This window comes from Lampetra fluviatilis, chromosome 7 (genome assembly GCF_964198595.1).
Source record: "Lampetra fluviatilis chromosome 7, kcLamFluv1.1, whole genome shotgun sequence".
Lineage (NCBI taxonomy): Eukaryota > Metazoa > Chordata > Hyperoartia > Petromyzontiformes > Petromyzontidae > Lampetra > Lampetra fluviatilis.
In genome coordinates, this window is record NC_136281.1 from 7,231,861 (window position 1) to 7,250,313 (window position 18,453).

Below are 18,453 nucleotides of genomic sequence, written 5' to 3' on the forward strand. Positions count from 1 at the left end.
CCCCCCTAATCCTTCCTGCAGGCGGCGCGCAGAACGAGAGAGCGAGCGAGAGAGCGAGAGCAAGGGGAGTCAGAGGAAGACGAAGATGGAGCCACCAACGGATCTGCGCCGGCGACGAACGCCCGAGCTGCAAGTCGTGACGGACGAGCAGGAGGAGCCTCCTCCTCCTGCTCATGGGGCCCACGGACTCACGGCCGGGCAAGTGGCTCGCAGGGCCACACGTTCTGGGGGGAGGGAGGGGGGCTTTTACGAGCACTCGCGATACAAACGTTCGGGGGGCACACACATACATACACACAAAGATAAAGATCCCCCGTATAGCCTGGACAGACTGTAGGGGCAAGTGCTGTTAGCGAGCACCTTGCACACACACACACACATCACGCACACCACACATACACACACCACACGTACGCACACACCACACACACACCACACACATGACACACACACCATACACTTACACACACGCACGCAAGAGGCAGATCGCCACCTCCTTTGCTTGCGAACGTGCTTGTTGCTTGTGGCGCCAAGTGCCCAATGTTCGGAGCGGGGGATGCCCTTCGTCTCTTACCCAAGCGACGATGTTTAAGGCTGAGTCGACCTAGCGGTGGCCCGAGGAGTGTTTTTTGATTTGTAGTTTTTTTTCTTAGAAGTGTCCGCCGCTGATGTTGTGCCCTGTGCGGGAATCGAACTCCGGCTGGCTGGGGGCTTGTGGTGCCCGCATTGCGTTGTTGTCGATGTTCACGCGTTGTTCACGTGGAGGAGCGTTATGCGAATCGTGGCACGCGTTGAGTGCACGTATCGAACGCACTGACACGTGCAAGCATCGTGTAGAGACGTCTCTTCTCTCTCTCTCTGTGTGTGGTGCAGCCTGTTCTATAACGGGACCCGAATAGCGTCGGTACCTTTTAGCATATTTCATATTTGGGCCACTTGTGGTGTCCATGCATGCGCGTTTGAGAGTGATTTAAAGATGTGAAATGTACGCGTATGGTGAACTTCTTTTGCACCGTACGTAGCCAACCGTGCTAATAGGAGTTGCAGAGAAAGGACACCAATGCATTATTGTTGCTGTTGTAATGCGAGCTCATTCGTGTGAATGTGAGCATGACATTCGGCTTGCTGCATGACTGCGCCAGTGCACGATGCTTTGGGTCGACCTTTGTGATTCGTCCTAGACGCTTGTAGTATGTACTGTGGGGCCGTCCATAAATGACGTCACGCATGGAGGGGGGGTGGTCAGACAGTTGTGACGATGTGTGACGAGGGGGGGAGGTTTGAGAAATGTGACGTCACATCAAAATGCGCAACTTTAAATAAATATAGACAACACGTTCTACTTAATTAAATATACTTTTTATAAATGTTTTCTCCTACAACATCAGAGTGCAGCGACACATTAAATACGCACTACAATGACAATAGTTTAAAGCGATTTGAAGCATGTTTTATTTTTTTTGGGGGGGGGGGGCAGAGCTTTGTGACGTCATATTTGAGGGGGGTTGACTCTTCGTGACGCCGTGTGACGTCATTTATGGACGGCCCCTGTTGTGGCTGTAGCGTGTTGATGTTGTGTTCATCTCACGTAAGTTTCCAGTGGGGGATAACTATGAAACAGTACCGTTTTACCGAAACACCGAGGACAGCATTAAACATATCGGGCATTGAAACATTCGAGAACAATTATAGTCTAAAGAAAACAACGATTTATTTCAAAGCAAATATTTACACGTCTCCCACCAATCTCAAATGCACTTATTTACATAATGTGACGCTCTTGTGTAAGATGTGGAGCCATCACTACTGTCACAATATTCAATCGCCTGTAAGAAGAAGGTTATCAGAAATGGGTTGGCTATCTACAAAGAACTCTACACGTATGTATACTGTACATTAACACAACATCAAATGCACACTAACAGCTTATTACAGAGAGCAGGGCACGTTTGCAGTACAGTAGTTTACTTTTTGAAAGCCGTGGGTGCAAAGTACACATTGAACACAAGGTTTTTTTGTCAACTTAAGTGCAATAACACTAAAAACTTAAACCGGTTTCTTTCTCATACAATGGCCCAGCACTGGAGAATATATCCATTGTTCTGAATAATTGTTTAATATTTCAATTGTTCTCTACTGAATTTAAATGTGCCACATAATGAACTACTTTATACAATGCTGCAAGTTTCCTCATCTCATCTCATTCATGGCCGTGAATTCGTTTTTAACTTCACGGTAACATTTCCATATACAGTAATGCATTATACTTTCATGAGTTTTTTTTTATCAGCACAAGGGTGGTTACGGTTACATAATTTAAGTTGAAGGTGCTGCTCTTGAACAAGTCATGATGTGCATTTTCATCATATTACTATTTACAATGATCTATACTGTACATAGAATTTCCTGGCTGGCTGCTGGCTGGGCTTCTCTCCACCCTAACAATAACTCCGTTGTTCGTGGCTGCGGACCTTTGCCATTGAAATGGTGGAAGACGTTTAATAATGGACAGCGACACCGAATAGGGTGGGAGTAACGAATGCAGAAGACTGACCACGGTTAATTTAAAAATGCTCAATTTGTGCTTCTGTCAATGTCATTCTTTAGCCAGAATATTATGTAAATCCTAGCGAATATAAATAAACATTGCAATGCATATTATCTGGGCATTTTATCACACAAAAAATTAGATTTTAGTGCTCAGAGTACAGGATTGTGAGAAGAGTGGAAATGATTACTGTCTTGTATGTTCTGTTGCAGGGCAACGTCTTCTCTACTAGTTTGTGTTTGCTAAATCTATTGGCAAAAATCCACCTAAGATGTACATAACTTTAATCTTATGCATTCTATAGCGTCCTGTAACTGAGACGTTAATGTAGAATGAGCTAAGTGCTTCATACTTGTTCCCTTGCCATTAACAATGCATTCCACTGCACTTCCATTGCAGGTGGTGGAAAAATATGCACCTATCTCGAAATGTGGTAAAAAAAATTAAAGCCCATTTGCAGGCTTCCTATGTTGCTAAACAATAGATTGTCTCCTTTATTATCAATCATTGTCATTAATTTTATTTCCATCTTTGCTAACTCAAAAGCTGCCAATAGTTATTTAAATACATTGTGAATTTTCACATCTTGTTTTTGTGTGTGTTTGTTCCCGTGTGCGCAGATCAGTAAGTGGCCGTGCATTTCGTGTTAGCATTGGGATCATGCTTCTTCTTTTGCTGATTCCTCTGGCTATCTTGTGCCTTTTTGTTGACTCGCCCATCAATCCGCAGCCCTACAGGTATGTACTGGTGATGTATCGCATTCTACGCATATTGCCTATGGAAATACTGTGTTTGTAGATATGTTTATCGCACATAGATTCCATTTTACTCAATGTAGCACAATGCAGCAACTAACAACAGCAAAACAATCAATATATTTCAGAAATAATATGAAAGATTAGTAATTATATACAATTGTTGTACCGATTGTACCCCTTTTCCACTTGTACATCCGAGCTGTGCCAACAGAGGGGCCCTCAATACATCGATGATCTTACACTGGCTATTTCCCATGCTGAGCGAGAACAAACCCATGATACATAGCAAACCCTTGCCCATCACGGGGGTTATGTTCTGGAAAATATCCACAAACTCAAAGACATATGGGAAAACTATGGTTTGGTTTTATGTTATCGTATATCAACCCAAACATTAAACAGGAAGTCTTTTTTTTTTATGTAACGTGTATGGTAAATGCATAGACTGCAAAAAATCAAATGTAGTGTTCAAAATTAATGTGCCTCACTGGAGGCTGGGCATACAAGATGGAGACAAGATGGCGCGGGTGTTCTTCTGCAGCAGCATCATCGCGAGCAGTACAGTTACGATGCGTACAGGAATTTCGTGGTCAACTGCGAATGTTCAAGCTAAAGGGGGTGCGATCGGCAAACTGTACCTCAATGAATAACATAATACAGTTTTTTTTGGTCGCGTAAGCCTACGTGTTAAATTGTACCCCAATACGTTTGGCGCAAAACCGAGATGGTTAAAACCAAGAGAGCGAAATGTTTGCTGTACTGGCCTCTTGAGACATCTGCATCTGGTTCAGAGACAAGCAGGGCCATGAGCGTGGCGATTGATGCATTCATTTTGTGACTTCAGTCAGTATACTGTGAGGACAAAGTGTCAAGTCATCTACATGCGCCTTTACCCGTTCATTACATGTGACATCAGTGGCACAGCTTTGCTTCTGCAGTGGAAAAACAATGTGTCACCTGAGCTGCACCCGGCTGGGTCGGTTACAGCCTTGGTGTGCCGCGGTTGTACAGTCGAAAAAGGGTATATATATAGTTCACACAAGTAAGTTGCAAAAGGTTATGTTTACTCATATAACATTAGCCCGTCTGAGCTGCCCGGTTTCTACAACCTCAGGTCAATGTTCTATGTTCTGTTGCTATAGTTTCCTGATTTATGTATCGGCAAACATTTAAATTCATGGCTACCAAAAAGTGATTCAAATTGCACAGAAACTACCCAGAAATGGTTATGATAGAGGGGCCGTCCATAAATGACGTCACGCACCTGGGGGGGTCATACATTTGTGACGATGTGTGACGCGGGGGGGGGGGTTGAGAAATGTGACATCACATCAAAATGCGCAACTTTAAATAAATATAGACAGCGCGTTCTACTTAATTAAATAGACTTTTTAATAAATGTTTTCTCCTACATCAGAGTGCAGCGCCACATTAAATATGCACTACAATGACAATAATTTACAGCAATTTGAAGCATGTTTTATGGTTTTGGGGGGGGGGCAGAGCTTTGTGACATCATATTTGAGGGGGGGTCTGACTTTTTGTGACGCCCTGTGACGACGAGGGGGGGGGGGTCAAAAATTGTCCCAAATCGCGTGACGTCATTTATGGACGGCCCCACATTTAGGTTCAAATGCACTGTCAATCCATGTGCGCAGACATTGACAGGATGTTTGTTTTATGTTTCGTTATGGACTATGGCTCTTGAACTGTCAAGCACATCTCAGATTTCAAATGTTTGTGAACTGAGCAAACATGTGAACCGAGTTGGTAACACTTTGGTATACGTATGCCTTTTCAACAAAAAATGCAAAACTATTTTTTCGATCACAAAGTGGGAAAATACCCGAACGGATATTGAGATCGAGTGCTGTAGCAAGGACGGGTTGACGGGATGACTGGGGTAGCACCTTGCACCAGCTGTGAAAATGTCTGGCTACGGCTGTTCAGATGACCGTGATGAACAGAGCAAGGTTGTAACATACAAATCTTGAGACTGAATAGAAAAATAGATCAAATCTCTCACAGGTTGTCCTTGGAGCTGATTGTTATATGTCACCAGAGTCAATCATTGGTATGAAAGTTGTGTAAATGAGCTGTTTGTGGGTGGTAAATTAAACATATGAATTGTGTTAATGCGCTGTTGCCACAGATCTAGTAATTAAATCAGAACAACATGTTTCTTTGAGAACATTTGGAACTAGATACATGCCGATATAGTAGTTTTATTGTGTTCAACAGAATTTTTATCGACTATTTTTACCTCGTGGGTGTTGCCTTTTAACATTTCCATTTGCTGTATGTCTAATGTTCTGTAGCGACCACTATATTTAGGTCTACTATTTAGATATTTTATTAGTTATAGTTTATATAACTAATAAATAAACTGATGAATAAAGGCTTCCCCATGCCAATTGATCATAGGGATTCTTTGACCATGCGCTGGTGTTCAGTGTGGATTAGTGGTTAAGGGGGGGGGGGGACCAATTTAGAGATCACTCACCAGTGATGCTATCCATGACTGGGAACTGAACTCAAGGGAATGGGTTCAGAGGGTAGGGTGGCTGACTATTGCATCACTGCTCCGCTCTATTGTACTAGTAATGAGCATCATGATAAAATTAAGATTTAGAAAATTAAAAATAAATGAATATTTGCTGAAATTTAAATAACGTTTATCATTCCTCTGTCATTCACCTTGATACAACTCCTCATTTGTGATGATGAGCAGATGTGATAGGAGAATTTATTTTTTATTTTTGGCCCTTATGAGAAATTCTTGATTTAATCCAGAACACATTTTTGGATGATAAATTATACCGGAGTCATGTTACCAAGAATGCGCTGGCATGCTGTGTTGTGCAAAATGAACACGTTTGTTCGGTTGCCCATGAACCTAAAACTGCTTATTATCTCCCTGCCATGCTCTGCGATTGCTCTGTGGCCACGCTCCGGCAGCTATGCAGAGCCGCCCCCATTGACGGGACTGCTGCAGCCAAACGAGAAGCTACGTGGAGTAGAACGGCTGTTCCAGGGTCAGCTCATGGGCCCAGAGTCCATTGTTACGTTGGGAGGTGAATTGAACAAATCCCTATAAGTATGCCACAGTGTTTCATTTAGATTAAAATATTGGACCATGTGCAATAACATTGACTTGCAGTAAAACATTTAGACGACCACACGTCACTGTGATATCCACGGAATGTCACGGTTCATCTGCATAATTAATATGTATTAGAAGTTTGCTTAGTTTTCTACAGTGGCCATGTCAGGGTTGTGTGTATTCAGCGTCGTTGATTAATGTGCATTTAAAGTGACTGACCACGTGATATGGGCAATGGAAAAACTTACCGTCAACTTGAGATTAATTTAATTATCCAGTCAACCTGACGTGACCACAAGTGCGGAAAGCATTTCAGAATTGCAAACCGCCACACAGTGTTAACAATGGCACACAGTTTTACAGTTGGAAGTCAACAGATGGTTCCATTATCAGACAAAGAGCTGGTTGTAGAATGATTGAGAGTGGTTTTGTATTTTCTCACCAGTTACTGTTATCAATGAAAGAGAGTGAAACCGATGCTAGATTTTCCCATAATTCTTGCAATCAGTAATATTCAGTGAAATCTGTGAGCAGTTGTATTTTCCCACTGTGTATAACAGCTGTGGCAGGAAATCACCTACATTGGAAAAGAAAACATAGATCCTTCATAAAATATAGGGCCCACGTAGAATGTATTCTGGTCTGCTATTCATTAGCTGCAAAGTTCTAATATGGCTGAATGGAGAATGTTTATATTTCATCAGCAGGTTCAGACTCGTGTATTATGTTGAGCAAACAGAATTTATCCGGCGATAATATTCCATGGTTTATGATTGAAGACCACCCTGTACTTTAAATGAGTGTTGTAAAAACTTTTCAATTCAATATTTGACCAATGCATTGCATTTGCTGCTGATCTTTCAATTGAAACTGAGATTTAGATTTTGCATTGTTTGTATCCTATCTTTCAGATGTGCTTTATACTGGAACGGCTGATGGACGAATTTTAAAAATTGAAAAAGGAGAAATATCCACACTGGCAAGATTTGGAAAGCCACCATGTGGTAATGATTTTTTTTATCCATTTGTGTGCCAAAATTACTCAAATCAATCAATCAACCAATCTTTATTTTATGTGGCAATATCGCCCTCAATATAGTAGGCATCGGTGCATTATTACAACAGAACGGGAACGATACGGGGGGGGGGGGGCACAGAGCAACAGGAATGAAAAAAGAAACCCGTTACGCCATCAGCAGCTAACACCGACTGAGAAAAACAAATAGCAACTGTGTGCAAAATAAAGTACAACCGCATCCAACGAATAGCATAAGAAAAGAGAAAAGTAAGTAGTAAATAAGACAATAAGTAAAACAACTTAAAAAGTAAATTAGATAATAAGTTTAAAAAAACTTGTTTTTTTCCTTTTTTCCCTTCAAATTTAAGATTTTATATAATTACAGTATAATCCTACCACAAGCTACCTTTTAAAAACGTGTGTCTCAAAGTACTATGGTCGGGTAATTTAGTGTATATTTATGTTTTTAAATACTTTATCACATTTTTATCTATAAATTCCAGAGACAACCTCTGGTGCAAGCCATACTTCCTGCACCTGCTTCCTGTGTGCAAGCTGCCACACACGGGTGCATTTTGCTTGTTCGATTAGAGAGGGGTTCACATTTGCAAACCTGTCCAGAGTTTATTGCACTTGTTTTTTATATTGGATAAATAAAGATTCTGATATTGGGCTGGAATGCCAAAAGGCCATGGACTAAAACATTTTATTTATATGGGGAGACACACAGAACAGTGTTTTGTTTATATTTGGTTGGACCTCTAATATGTTAACTCAGCCCCCAAATGAGTCCATGGTGCAGTGTGTGAACATCATAACTGGAATGATAAAGGCGGTCAGGCATTCTGGCCACATCACCACTTCGTGTACTCTGCTGACCCCTCATGAGTACCTGCTAACAGTACCCTCTGTAGGCTGCACATGGGGATCTTTCACAGGCCGACTTCACTTAGCGTGACCCCATATAATGCTGATGCATTCGAGCGCTCATTGTCCTGGAGTGCATTTTTACAACGTAAAATGAAAATCAAATCAAATCTACAAAGTGCTTTACGAGTGAGAACATGCAGCAGCGCTGACCGTGGAAATGTACCCGAACCCATCGTTCTCTTGGCCAAATGAGAGCGACGTACGCTCTGAGCCAATCGGTATGCCCCCATCCCCCCGCAATTCCATTATCGCGATTTGTGGTTGCGATTACATAAAAAAAACGATTTGTTCAGCCAGGTGAGAACTCATGAGACCGGGATAGAGTCTTAAGGCTCCACCTAAAATGAACCACAGAAATTTAGACTGAGGGCATCACTAAGATCACAGAGGACCTGGAGCTCTTTTCTGAGAATGACCCAGACTACTACAACGTCTTGATCCACCGATGCCTTGTAACGAGTACAGTCGAATGCACTCGTGTTTACAGGACATAATACTGATATGATCCTACATTATGATTTGTTATTTATGAAATAATGCTATCTGGTCGAAAATTTATATTGCGTCTTTTTCAAGGCGCTTCACAGCAATTCTACAATTGTGCATATATTGGTTTCAGATGAAGAACGGGATTATTACAAGTGGTGGTGTAATTTTAGTGACAACAGAATGGGCGCGAGTGTTTCGGAGGAGTTGTGGTATGCCTGGTCGTTGCTGGGGGCTGACGGAAAGCTGGGAGCCAGAAAAGTGTTGAGGCATTGCATTGGGAAGACAAAGGTGGTCGGCCCGGGGGGTGGGGGGGGAGCTGGGCAGCGGATGGGGGCCTCCGTGAGTGATTCTCTGTATGATCTGTGTTTTGATTTGGTGTGCTGATTTTAAAGGTGCATTGAAAAATGTTGATACTCCGACTGATGCTCCTACTGTTGTGGAGTGACTCATGCAGCCAGCTATGGCTGCAGAGTTTGGTAGTACATGTTGTTTATGTCGTTTATTGTGAAAATTCGGTCACAGTTCCTATGACCACTGTTTCACTGCTTTTATGGCTTTTTTTGGTGATTTTCGAAAAGTTTTTTGGTTTGGCCATGTTTGCTTGTTGTAGTACAGAGTTAGACTGATGGCCTTAATCTAAGTTGTTTTGTGGTTGTTGTTGTTTGACTTGCATCCCACTGGGATATTTGCACAGGGTTGGTGTACGGTGATTTTTTCTGCAATATTTTGCTGTCTTTTCTTGGATTGTCTGTTTGCACATAGTCACTTTAAGATGTTTTCTTGTTCATGTTTTTGTTTGTTGCGGTTGCACCCGATTCAAGAGCCGAATGGCTCGCAGGGCTATACCTAATAAATGAACTTTGAACTCTGCGCCGCCGACGTCATCCATGTCCAAAAACAATGTTTACCGCCTGTATTATTATTAGCTTTACTTGCTTTTTTGCCCGTCCTAGGACGGGTGTATATTGCAGTAAATCTTAAATATTCAATAGAAAAATTGTTCAGCTCGTGATTATTAATGAGGGGGGGTTGCCCCATGTGGAGTGCCGTCACCCGCTAATGATTATTGTGGAGGGGTGCGGCATGTGGAGTGACGTCACCCGCTTAGGATTATTAATGAGGGGAGGGGTGCGGCATGTGGAGTGACGTCACCCCCTCATGGTTATTGGGGAGGGGTGCGGTATGTGGAGTGACGTCACCCCCTCATGGTTATTGGGGAGGGGTGCGGTATGTGGAGTGACGTCACCCGCTCAGGATTATTAATGAGGGGAGGGGTGCGGCTTGTGGAGTGCGCGACCTTCTTGTGCGTTAGTGTAAATTTCCACGCGGACATGAATATTAATGAAGGGGGGGGGTCCTCTTTTGCAGTGATGTCACGCACGGATGTAGCACTGTGCTGCATAGATTTATTTTTTACCGTCACTTTCTGTAAAGAAACGTTATATTTGAAGCGACTTTGTGCAATAAATTATTTAATTTAGCACGACCTTCCTCTGCATTTGTGTAAAAATCCACCCACTCATAAATATTAATGAGGGGGGGTGGGCCTCATGTGGAGTGACGTTACACGCGGGACTGTCAGACATTTCTGGGTGATTTTAGCTCTTACCGACACCCCAACGAAGCCCTCGTATATTGCTCACAGGAAAGACGCTGTCAGGAATGCATCCCCATGTATACAATGGAACCATGACCGCTTTTAACACCAATTCAATTGGCGCTCCCTTCTCCAGGAAGCATCCTGAGCGCTAAGCGGGGGCTGCCTGTATTTCCTCCTCGGTTTGGGACTTTTTTGCCAAGTAAGCAATTCCCTCGTGCTCATGCTTCGCACTGCACGTGCTTGCACTTGCTCACTGCGAATTGCGCGGGATCCATCGTGTGCGCGTAATGCAGGGCGCCCGGAGCTGGAGCCCACGTGCGGGCGGCCGTTGGGAATACGTGTCAGTCCGAACGGAACACTGCTGATAGCCGACGCGTACCTCGGTCTCTTCGAAGTCGATCCCGTCACCGGTGAGCCAAACGTCTTTACCGAGACTCGGGCAGTTAGCAGGAAGCCACCTGCACTGTTGCAATCAACTCATGAACCACTCCAAATCGTACCTTTTTTGTTTGCCTGAAAAATATCATTTATAATGTGCCTCCCATATGCAGCATTATTATTATTAGCAAAGTCACTTATGAAAGGTATCGTGACATTTTTAAAGGAGTCAAAGGTATCCATGATTTGTACAGAAATTCCATGCTGATTGCTATTCCATGGTCCTTAATCAAATTGTTCGATTAGAATCGACAGTGATCATTGCCCTGTCCCACGAAAACTTGGGAGGACCTTGCTGAAAAGATTTATGAGAAGCTGAGTCTTTCCTGGATATAAAAGCATAATAATCGTCATCATGGTCCCCCGAGATGGTGCATAATACGTTTTTGCGCTGGGGAGCCTTGTAGCTTGAACGATGGAGTGCTTTGGCCATTCACATCTGGCAACACAACTTTGCCGATGAGACCTAGGAGGTCGAATCTCGTCCAGAACTTTCCTGCTTAAAATAATGCTGATGCCAATTGGTTGATGGACTTTATTATTTACTTACACCAAGTTTAAGCACATATAAATTCGTCAGAATTTCAAGACTATAAACATTCCCCCATGTACCATACACTTGTAAAATATATATGCACATTACTCCGTAGCTAAACAATGCCATTTCTCTCTGTACAGTTTATGTATTTTTTTTATAGATGAAATTGGAACCCTAAAAGCGTGTGCATTCATAAAACCACAATGGCAAAGGAGGTTTAGGGGATTATAATTGCACTTTAGAGCAGAATGGGTGAACCTTGTTATTTTTATACCATACTGTATAGCATCGGCATGTTTAACAGAGCATGTATACATTTGTTTCTTACCCATTTAATAGTTTGTGAGGTCCATTTGCCAAAAAAAGGAAAAATGTTTTGTTACCCGAGGGAAATGCAGTGTTAGTGTTATCTTTGACCTTCTCTTTGTGTAACCCTGTTTTGTTGACGTTAACGCTTAAAGGCAGTACAGGTGCTTGCAGGCACATCTCACGAAATTGGCACCGAACAGATAAAAATACGGCATGAGTACTGCAGTGAGTCGTGCTACATGATGAAAGTAGCTAAATATAAACTGCAGCCTGGTATCAGCTTGACATAATGAAGTCTGACATGATTCATTATATAAAGCTTGCAAGCTGACATTAAGGACCCTAAATCATTGAAGGGTCTTTTCCAATTGTATTTACATCATGAATTTTTTCATAACCACTGTTGCACACAACATCATTGAGTGTTTGTAATGACAATGAACCTATTATTTTCCATACATCTGTAAGAGTGATTGTCACTCACAATTCAACAGCCCTGCAGTTCCACTTACCGTCAACAGAGTGCAGAGGCGTTACCTCGCCAGGGCAAATGCCATGGGCCAGAGAGAGGCCAACGGTGGATCCCGGTTAACGGATCCTAGGCCACATTCCCCAGGCCCCCGGGTGGGGAACCGGGGGAATGATGTCACCTTCCAGGATGGCCCAGAGTGTTCCAGAAGGAAGGCGTGGCCAGGGCGGAGCCACGAACGGGTATATATCTACACGCTGAAGACAGAAGACCGGGCTGGAGAATAGGACCCTGGACCCCAAGCTCTACAGCCCTTCTAAGGGCTGGAGCTCAGAGAGGCCAGTGGTCAGGACCCACGGACCAGGAGTCGGTTAGCCTCCCCTAGGTCCCAGCCGGAGGACGATAGAGAACGGGTTACCAGAGTTAGGTCCCGTATAGTTCGGAGGCCATAATGCCTAGGTATAGGGTGTAGGGACCGATATACCCTTCATGCTTGGGACCCTGTAGTGAAAGACAATAAACAACGTGTGCCTCATAAAGAAGTTTATTCGTCGTAATTACAACATTACACATCTCAAATAAAATGTTTTTTTTTACGTCATGCACCTAAACGTTGTTCACAAATGTGTAGGAAATGTATAATTAGCATAAAAACAACAACTGGCCTTACGACATTTGTCAGGATATAATTTAACGAATTTGGCCGAATTATAACACGATTCTTCATACCAATGCATTGATATCCAAGTCAATTCAATTCTGTCCTTCCACATGATATATGGAATCTATTGAATTACTGACAAAAGTCACACAAATTATTCTTGAGCACAACCAAAGGCTTTAAAAATGTGGCTTTTGCATCCCTCAGAGCAATTGTGATAGATTTGGGTGAACACCAATATCCTGAAAGAGCACCTGATTACCAATCCCAGTAAATAACCTCTGGGATTGAATCTTCCTTGCCAACTCACAGCAGACACGCTCACTACCTTTGCAATTTGGAAGTAAACGAAAGCTTGCCATGCGATAGCGCAAACACCAATTAGACCTTCGACCCACTATGAACCACTATGAACTCCGAACATTCCACAGCGACATTGAAGCAATCGACAGCACATCGGCTGAAACCATTGCTTGGCTAACTAATCTGAACATGGACTTATAAGTTGCTATTCATCAAGTCATGGACAAAACTCGATCAGTGTTTTCCTCACTCTACCACAATTCAATTAAGAATGTTGAGGTTGTGATTGGGCATGCAATGATGCTTCGGTCCAATCGCTAAAGTTCTTACGCTTGCGATAGTTGAATGGGATTGTCGTGCATGATTCGCCTTGTGTGCTGCTTGCTGGTATGATGGACAGGCAAAGTCTTGACCCTGGTGTCATCCCAAGAGCCGGTGGAGGGCCATCCTATGGGCTTCATCAATGACCTGACGGTGACCAGCGACGGCACCAGGATTTACTTCACAGACTCGAGCAGCAAGTGGCAGCGGAGAAACAACCGCTACCTGGTGATGGAGGCCACTGCTGATGGGCGGTGAGGCCTGCGATGGAGTGGCTTTAGCGCAGAGGGAAGAAGGCTGTGGGAAGTGTAATGTGTGAGATTGTCCAGGCATCCAGGTTGGCATTTTTTGTTTACTATTTTGAAATGTGCTGTCCAATTTTTTAATTCTCTCTCTTCACATTATTCGAGCATTGCATGCATGACATGGGATTTAGAAAAAAATACACATTTTAAACTTTCGTGTAGTTTTTAAATATAGGGATTTTGTATTTGTATTTTCAGAGGTTTTGGGTGATATTTTTGTGTATATATACATAGGCAGTCATGTAGATTATTCAACTAAACATGTTATTTTATAACCATCCTTATTCAGATGAAGCATGAGTACAGGAATCCTCCTTAAACCACGCTTGGGAGTGTTCAGCTGATGATGCCAATCATAGCACCAAACTCGTCCAGAGTTGCGACTTTTCCCATCTATTTACATGTTCTGATTAGTCGAGTAATTGAACTGGCAATCAAGAGAGTCATTGAGTAGTTGCATATATAATCATATACCCCAGCTGTACTCTGAACAGCTAAAGAGTCCTCAGGTTATTCGTCGGGGGATCTTGCCTCTCAACATAAATTGGCTTCTGTTTAACAAGTCACACTTAGCTGATGACAGCCTAACAACGGCTTTTCAATGTGTTTGCTGGTAACAATTGCACTGTTGCTCAGGCTGTTACAGCTGGAGCCCACGTGACAGCTGGTGTGTGCTGTGGTGCAGTCTGTTCGAGTACAACATGGTCCAGGACTCCCTACGGCTCCTCATGGACGGGCTGCGATTCCCCAATGGCGTGCAGCTCACACCTAACGAGGACGCGCTGCTCGTCGCTGAAACAACCATGGCAAGGGTGCTCAAGTAAGCCCTGTAGACCTCTTTCTTACTGGCACGTCAGAGCCGCGCCAGCATGGGGGCCCTTATGGTACATGTGGGTTTTCCACTGGTTGTTTGCCGAGTCGAGCCAAAACGAAGACAACTAAAACTGACTTAGCTCAGGATCATAGAGGGTTAGGGCATTGTTAATCATTGTCATATTTGCATGTAACATCAACAGCACCTCCGATTAGCACAGTTTGCTACGCACGGTGCGAAAGACATTCAACAACCATGAGCGTGCTCTGGAGAGCCACGTGGCGTCACATGTCACACAGCCATTCATTATGACTTTACGTGGCGTGGAAACAGCTTCCTCATCTCTATCTCTTGTTATATTGTATCTTTTTTTCATCTCGGTAATCAGCATCTCTATAACTCTCGATGGGCTATCCCCAAACCTTTGACTCCTGGTCTGCCAGTTGAATAAAGCTGCTGTAAAGCATAAACACTCTCGCTTAAAACACACAACTGCCATTGAGCACAAGTCTTGAATATATTTTCTGCCTCAAGGCACCTAATTTAGCATGCACTGTATACCACCTGTTAATAATTCCCAACGACGGTTGTGTTTCAGCTGCCACAGACATGACCTGCTCACGCAGTGACCACACAACGTTTCTGCAACTTGCTTCTTCTGCACCTCTGGCTTCTTCAGCGATTGTGAACCCTCTCCACCTGTCCCACAGGTATCGTCTGTCAGGACAGCTGGCGGGCGCAAGCGAGATCTTCGCAGACAACCTTCCTGGATTCCCAGACAACATTCGTGCAAGCGGCACCGGCGGATACTGGCTGGCCATGGCTGGGGTGCGGCCCAACCCTGGTTTTTCTTTCGTAGACTTCCTTGCACCGCGGCCTTGGCTTAAGTCGCTCCTCTTCAAGGTGTGGATAATGCATATTGTCAACTTGTTTCGATGAATAATCAGACATTTACTGCGAATTATGCAATTTGATTCAGAGTCCTGATTTGAATCGAGGAATCTTATTTTTTCGTTATTTACCATCTCGTTTGTATTGTTTCTATGTTTTCTGTCTCTCTTGTACAATTTTGTTGACTCCATTAGTCTATGTATCGTCAGCATATAATTTGCATGAATTGTGAACAATAAATTAACATATGCTTTTTTGGTACGTGAATATTAATTGCACATAACCTCAGAATTGCCAATGAGCGTTGTCGGTGAATTCCAAATGCTGCCAGCATGGGCTGTTGCCACAGGCACTGTACAGTGGTCAGCATGGTAAAAAATAAAATAAAATAAATGAAAACAACTAAATTAAATCACGACGTTTCGGGCGCAACACAAGCGTCTGTCATCAGGTGGGAAAGCATGGCCTACTGCTGATGCAGACTGCTCTGTTGCACCCGAAACGTCGTGATTTAACTTAGTTGGTAAAAAATTTTTTACCTACGTGACTTTACCGAAAAAAACCCAAAGAGTATGAATCCTTGCAGTCACGAAAGCTTCAAATCTAGAAGTGGTCAGCATGTTCTGTGTCCTCCTGCGCCCACGTCCCTTGCGGAGCGCACAGGTCCTGAGCCAGGAGGTGATGATGCAGTTTGTGCCACGGCACGGCCTGCTGCTGGAGCTGGGCCCAGACGGCACAGTGCGGCGCAGCCTCCATGACCCCGCGGGAACGATGGTGCCCTCCGTCAGCGAGGCCCATGAGCACGATGGATGGCTCTACCTGGGCTCCTACCACGCCCCATTCATCTCGCGCCTCCAGCTCAGCAAGATCTAGGAACTTAGAGCTGCACCTGAAAAACACGAGTGAACAAGCAAGCTTGTATTGTGAAGAAGAAGTCATTTGTACATTCTGTACTTGTGCCACTCGCGCAATGCCAGGATATTAAGGAGCTATGGTCCGTTTCGCAGATGGTATATCCTGCAAAACAACGAATTTCTCTCATGAAACTTGTGAGGCAGTGTTCATTCGTCCGTTCATGAAATTTGTAGGTTGTTTGTGTCATTGCACGAAAGATGGCACGTAAAAAATATATAGTCTACACTTAAAAAATAAGGTGTGCTGCTCATTTTTCTTTCATCTGAATAATTAGTTTATTTTAAAAATATTGCTGGTCATTACATTGTATTTATTTCAGCAGGAAGGGCCCAATGAGCTGTTAGGCTCTCTCATGGGCGTCCTGCGACGGTACAGATTTTGTACAGTACAGATCTTAGTGACCATTATGATTACATAGTGTACTCTTTGGTTCTTTTGGTAAAGTCACGTAGGTGTAAAATATAATAAGTTAAATCACGACGTTTCGATCGCAACACAAGCAATCATCATCAGGTGGGAAAACCACAGCAAGAAAATGTTTTGCTGTGGTTTTCCCACCGGATGATTGCTTGTGTTGCGATCGAAACGTCGTGATTTAATTTATTTCATTTTATACCTACGTGGTGGCTTTACCAAAAGAACCAAAGAGTATGGATCCCTGCAGTCACGAAAACTTCTAATCTAGATTACATAGTGTGTGATACAAAACAGCAAGTATCGGCATGTTCTTAGGGAATCGGTGGAAAATGGAAGAAAAAAAACATGACTACATATTTCATGGAACAAAACTAAAGGGGAAAAAAAGTCATTTTAAATATACCTTGTACACTATGATACGTAACATTGTGTTTCCTGAAAAACTGCCTCCAATGTAAGTGATGTGGAACCTTACAGTGTTATAATGAGACTGTCGTGACATAATGCCATATACCAAACGTGGTGATTCATTAACCACAACTTACAGGAGTGGAATGTTAGGGCCGCACCTTTGAGCGCAGAATCCATCTTTGCTAACATTTCAAATCAGCTGGGATTGTGATTTGATCAGAATCCTATGGTAGTGCAACTTTAGTGAATAAATATGTAGTATTCAACCTAGCGGTTTAGGAGTTGCTATAATTTCATTATCAATGAAAATAACGTTTAAAATGAAGGGTGATTTATGATCACTATGAGTTTTTTGCCCTCACTGCGCAAGCACTGAATCTTTGTCAGCTGACAAAACGTATTCGTTTATTGACATGAACTCTTGCCCCGTTTGCGCCAGGGGATAAATATCGAGAACTCCGTAGTGTGAACACGAGCAGCGAATTCAGTCAGTTTTTGCGAGTCACCATAGCGTTTATCAACCAGTAAAATACCGTGTAATGTTCTCGGTAAAATGTACCCTATTAAAACAGCCACCACGTAACACGTATTAATGTGCTTTGTTGTTTCAACAGGAGATGTTGACCAGGGAGGTCAAGTTCTCCAACGGAAAGTCGTCGAGTACATGGGATAAACCTACATCTGCATTTAAAGTATCCTGTATAAACTATTGCAATTACTACTATACCCTAGAAAAATTATGGATTCACACCCAGTGTATTAAAAAACTATTATTTGCCAAATGCGTATGGAAAATTGTTCACATCGTTTGAAGCATTTTTTCGCTATTTACATTTGGCTGAAAGATTAAAGAATCGTTGAAAATATTACTTGTCTTCTAATGCGTTCGTGTCCAATATGAGTGTACATTTTTACCGATCGTATATTATTTTGGCTCATGATATCTACATATGTAGAATCGTATGTACAATTAATATTTGTTTTAATCCATCCTAGAGTTTTTTTTACTCAGATCATCCTTTTCAGTCAGTTGCCCCGCTAATTTTACAAGGGAAGTCTGGGCACACAACAACAAAGACAACATCAATATCGCAGAGAACGAGTACAGGGTATGTCATGGGTTAATGTAACCTATGCAATACCCTAGAGGTCACAATGGTATCTATGATCCATTCATAAATCAATCCACGACCCTGAATCCAAGGGTGGCACAGT

At 42.9% G+C, this 18,453-nt stretch overlaps 1 protein-coding gene across 3 annotated transcripts; it reads left to right on the forward strand.

The window, feature by feature from the left end:
• Position 1: 1 nt before the first annotated feature.
• APMAP (adipocyte plasma membrane associated protein) lies at positions 2 to 18,058 on the forward strand. Of its 3 annotated transcripts, none has more exons than XR_013637061.1 (10): positions 2 to 198; positions 3,169 to 3,285; positions 6,265 to 6,380; positions 7,321 to 7,413; positions 10,740 to 10,856; positions 13,565 to 13,739; positions 14,476 to 14,610; positions 15,315 to 15,507; positions 16,159 to 16,505; positions 17,853 to 18,058. XR_013637061.1 is itself a non-coding variant. In XM_078858342.1 (10 exons), exons 1-9 carry the CDS (start codon positions 86 to 88, stop codon positions 16,366 to 16,368), a joined length of 1,269 nt encoding a protein of 422 aa, XP_078714468.1. In that variant the 5' UTR covers positions 2 to 85; the 3' UTR covers positions 16,369 to 16,397; positions 17,853 to 18,055. The 3 variants fall into 3 exon arrangements, 2 of the variants coding, with proteins under 2 accessions (XP_078714468.1, XP_078714467.1); XM_078858342.1 differs by having other exon boundaries at positions 16,159 to 16,397; positions 17,853 to 18,055; XM_078858341.1 differs by lacking the exon at positions 17,853 to 18,058 and having other exon boundaries at positions 16,159 to 16,888.
• The last annotated feature ends 395 nt before the right edge of the window (positions 18,059 to 18,453 follow it).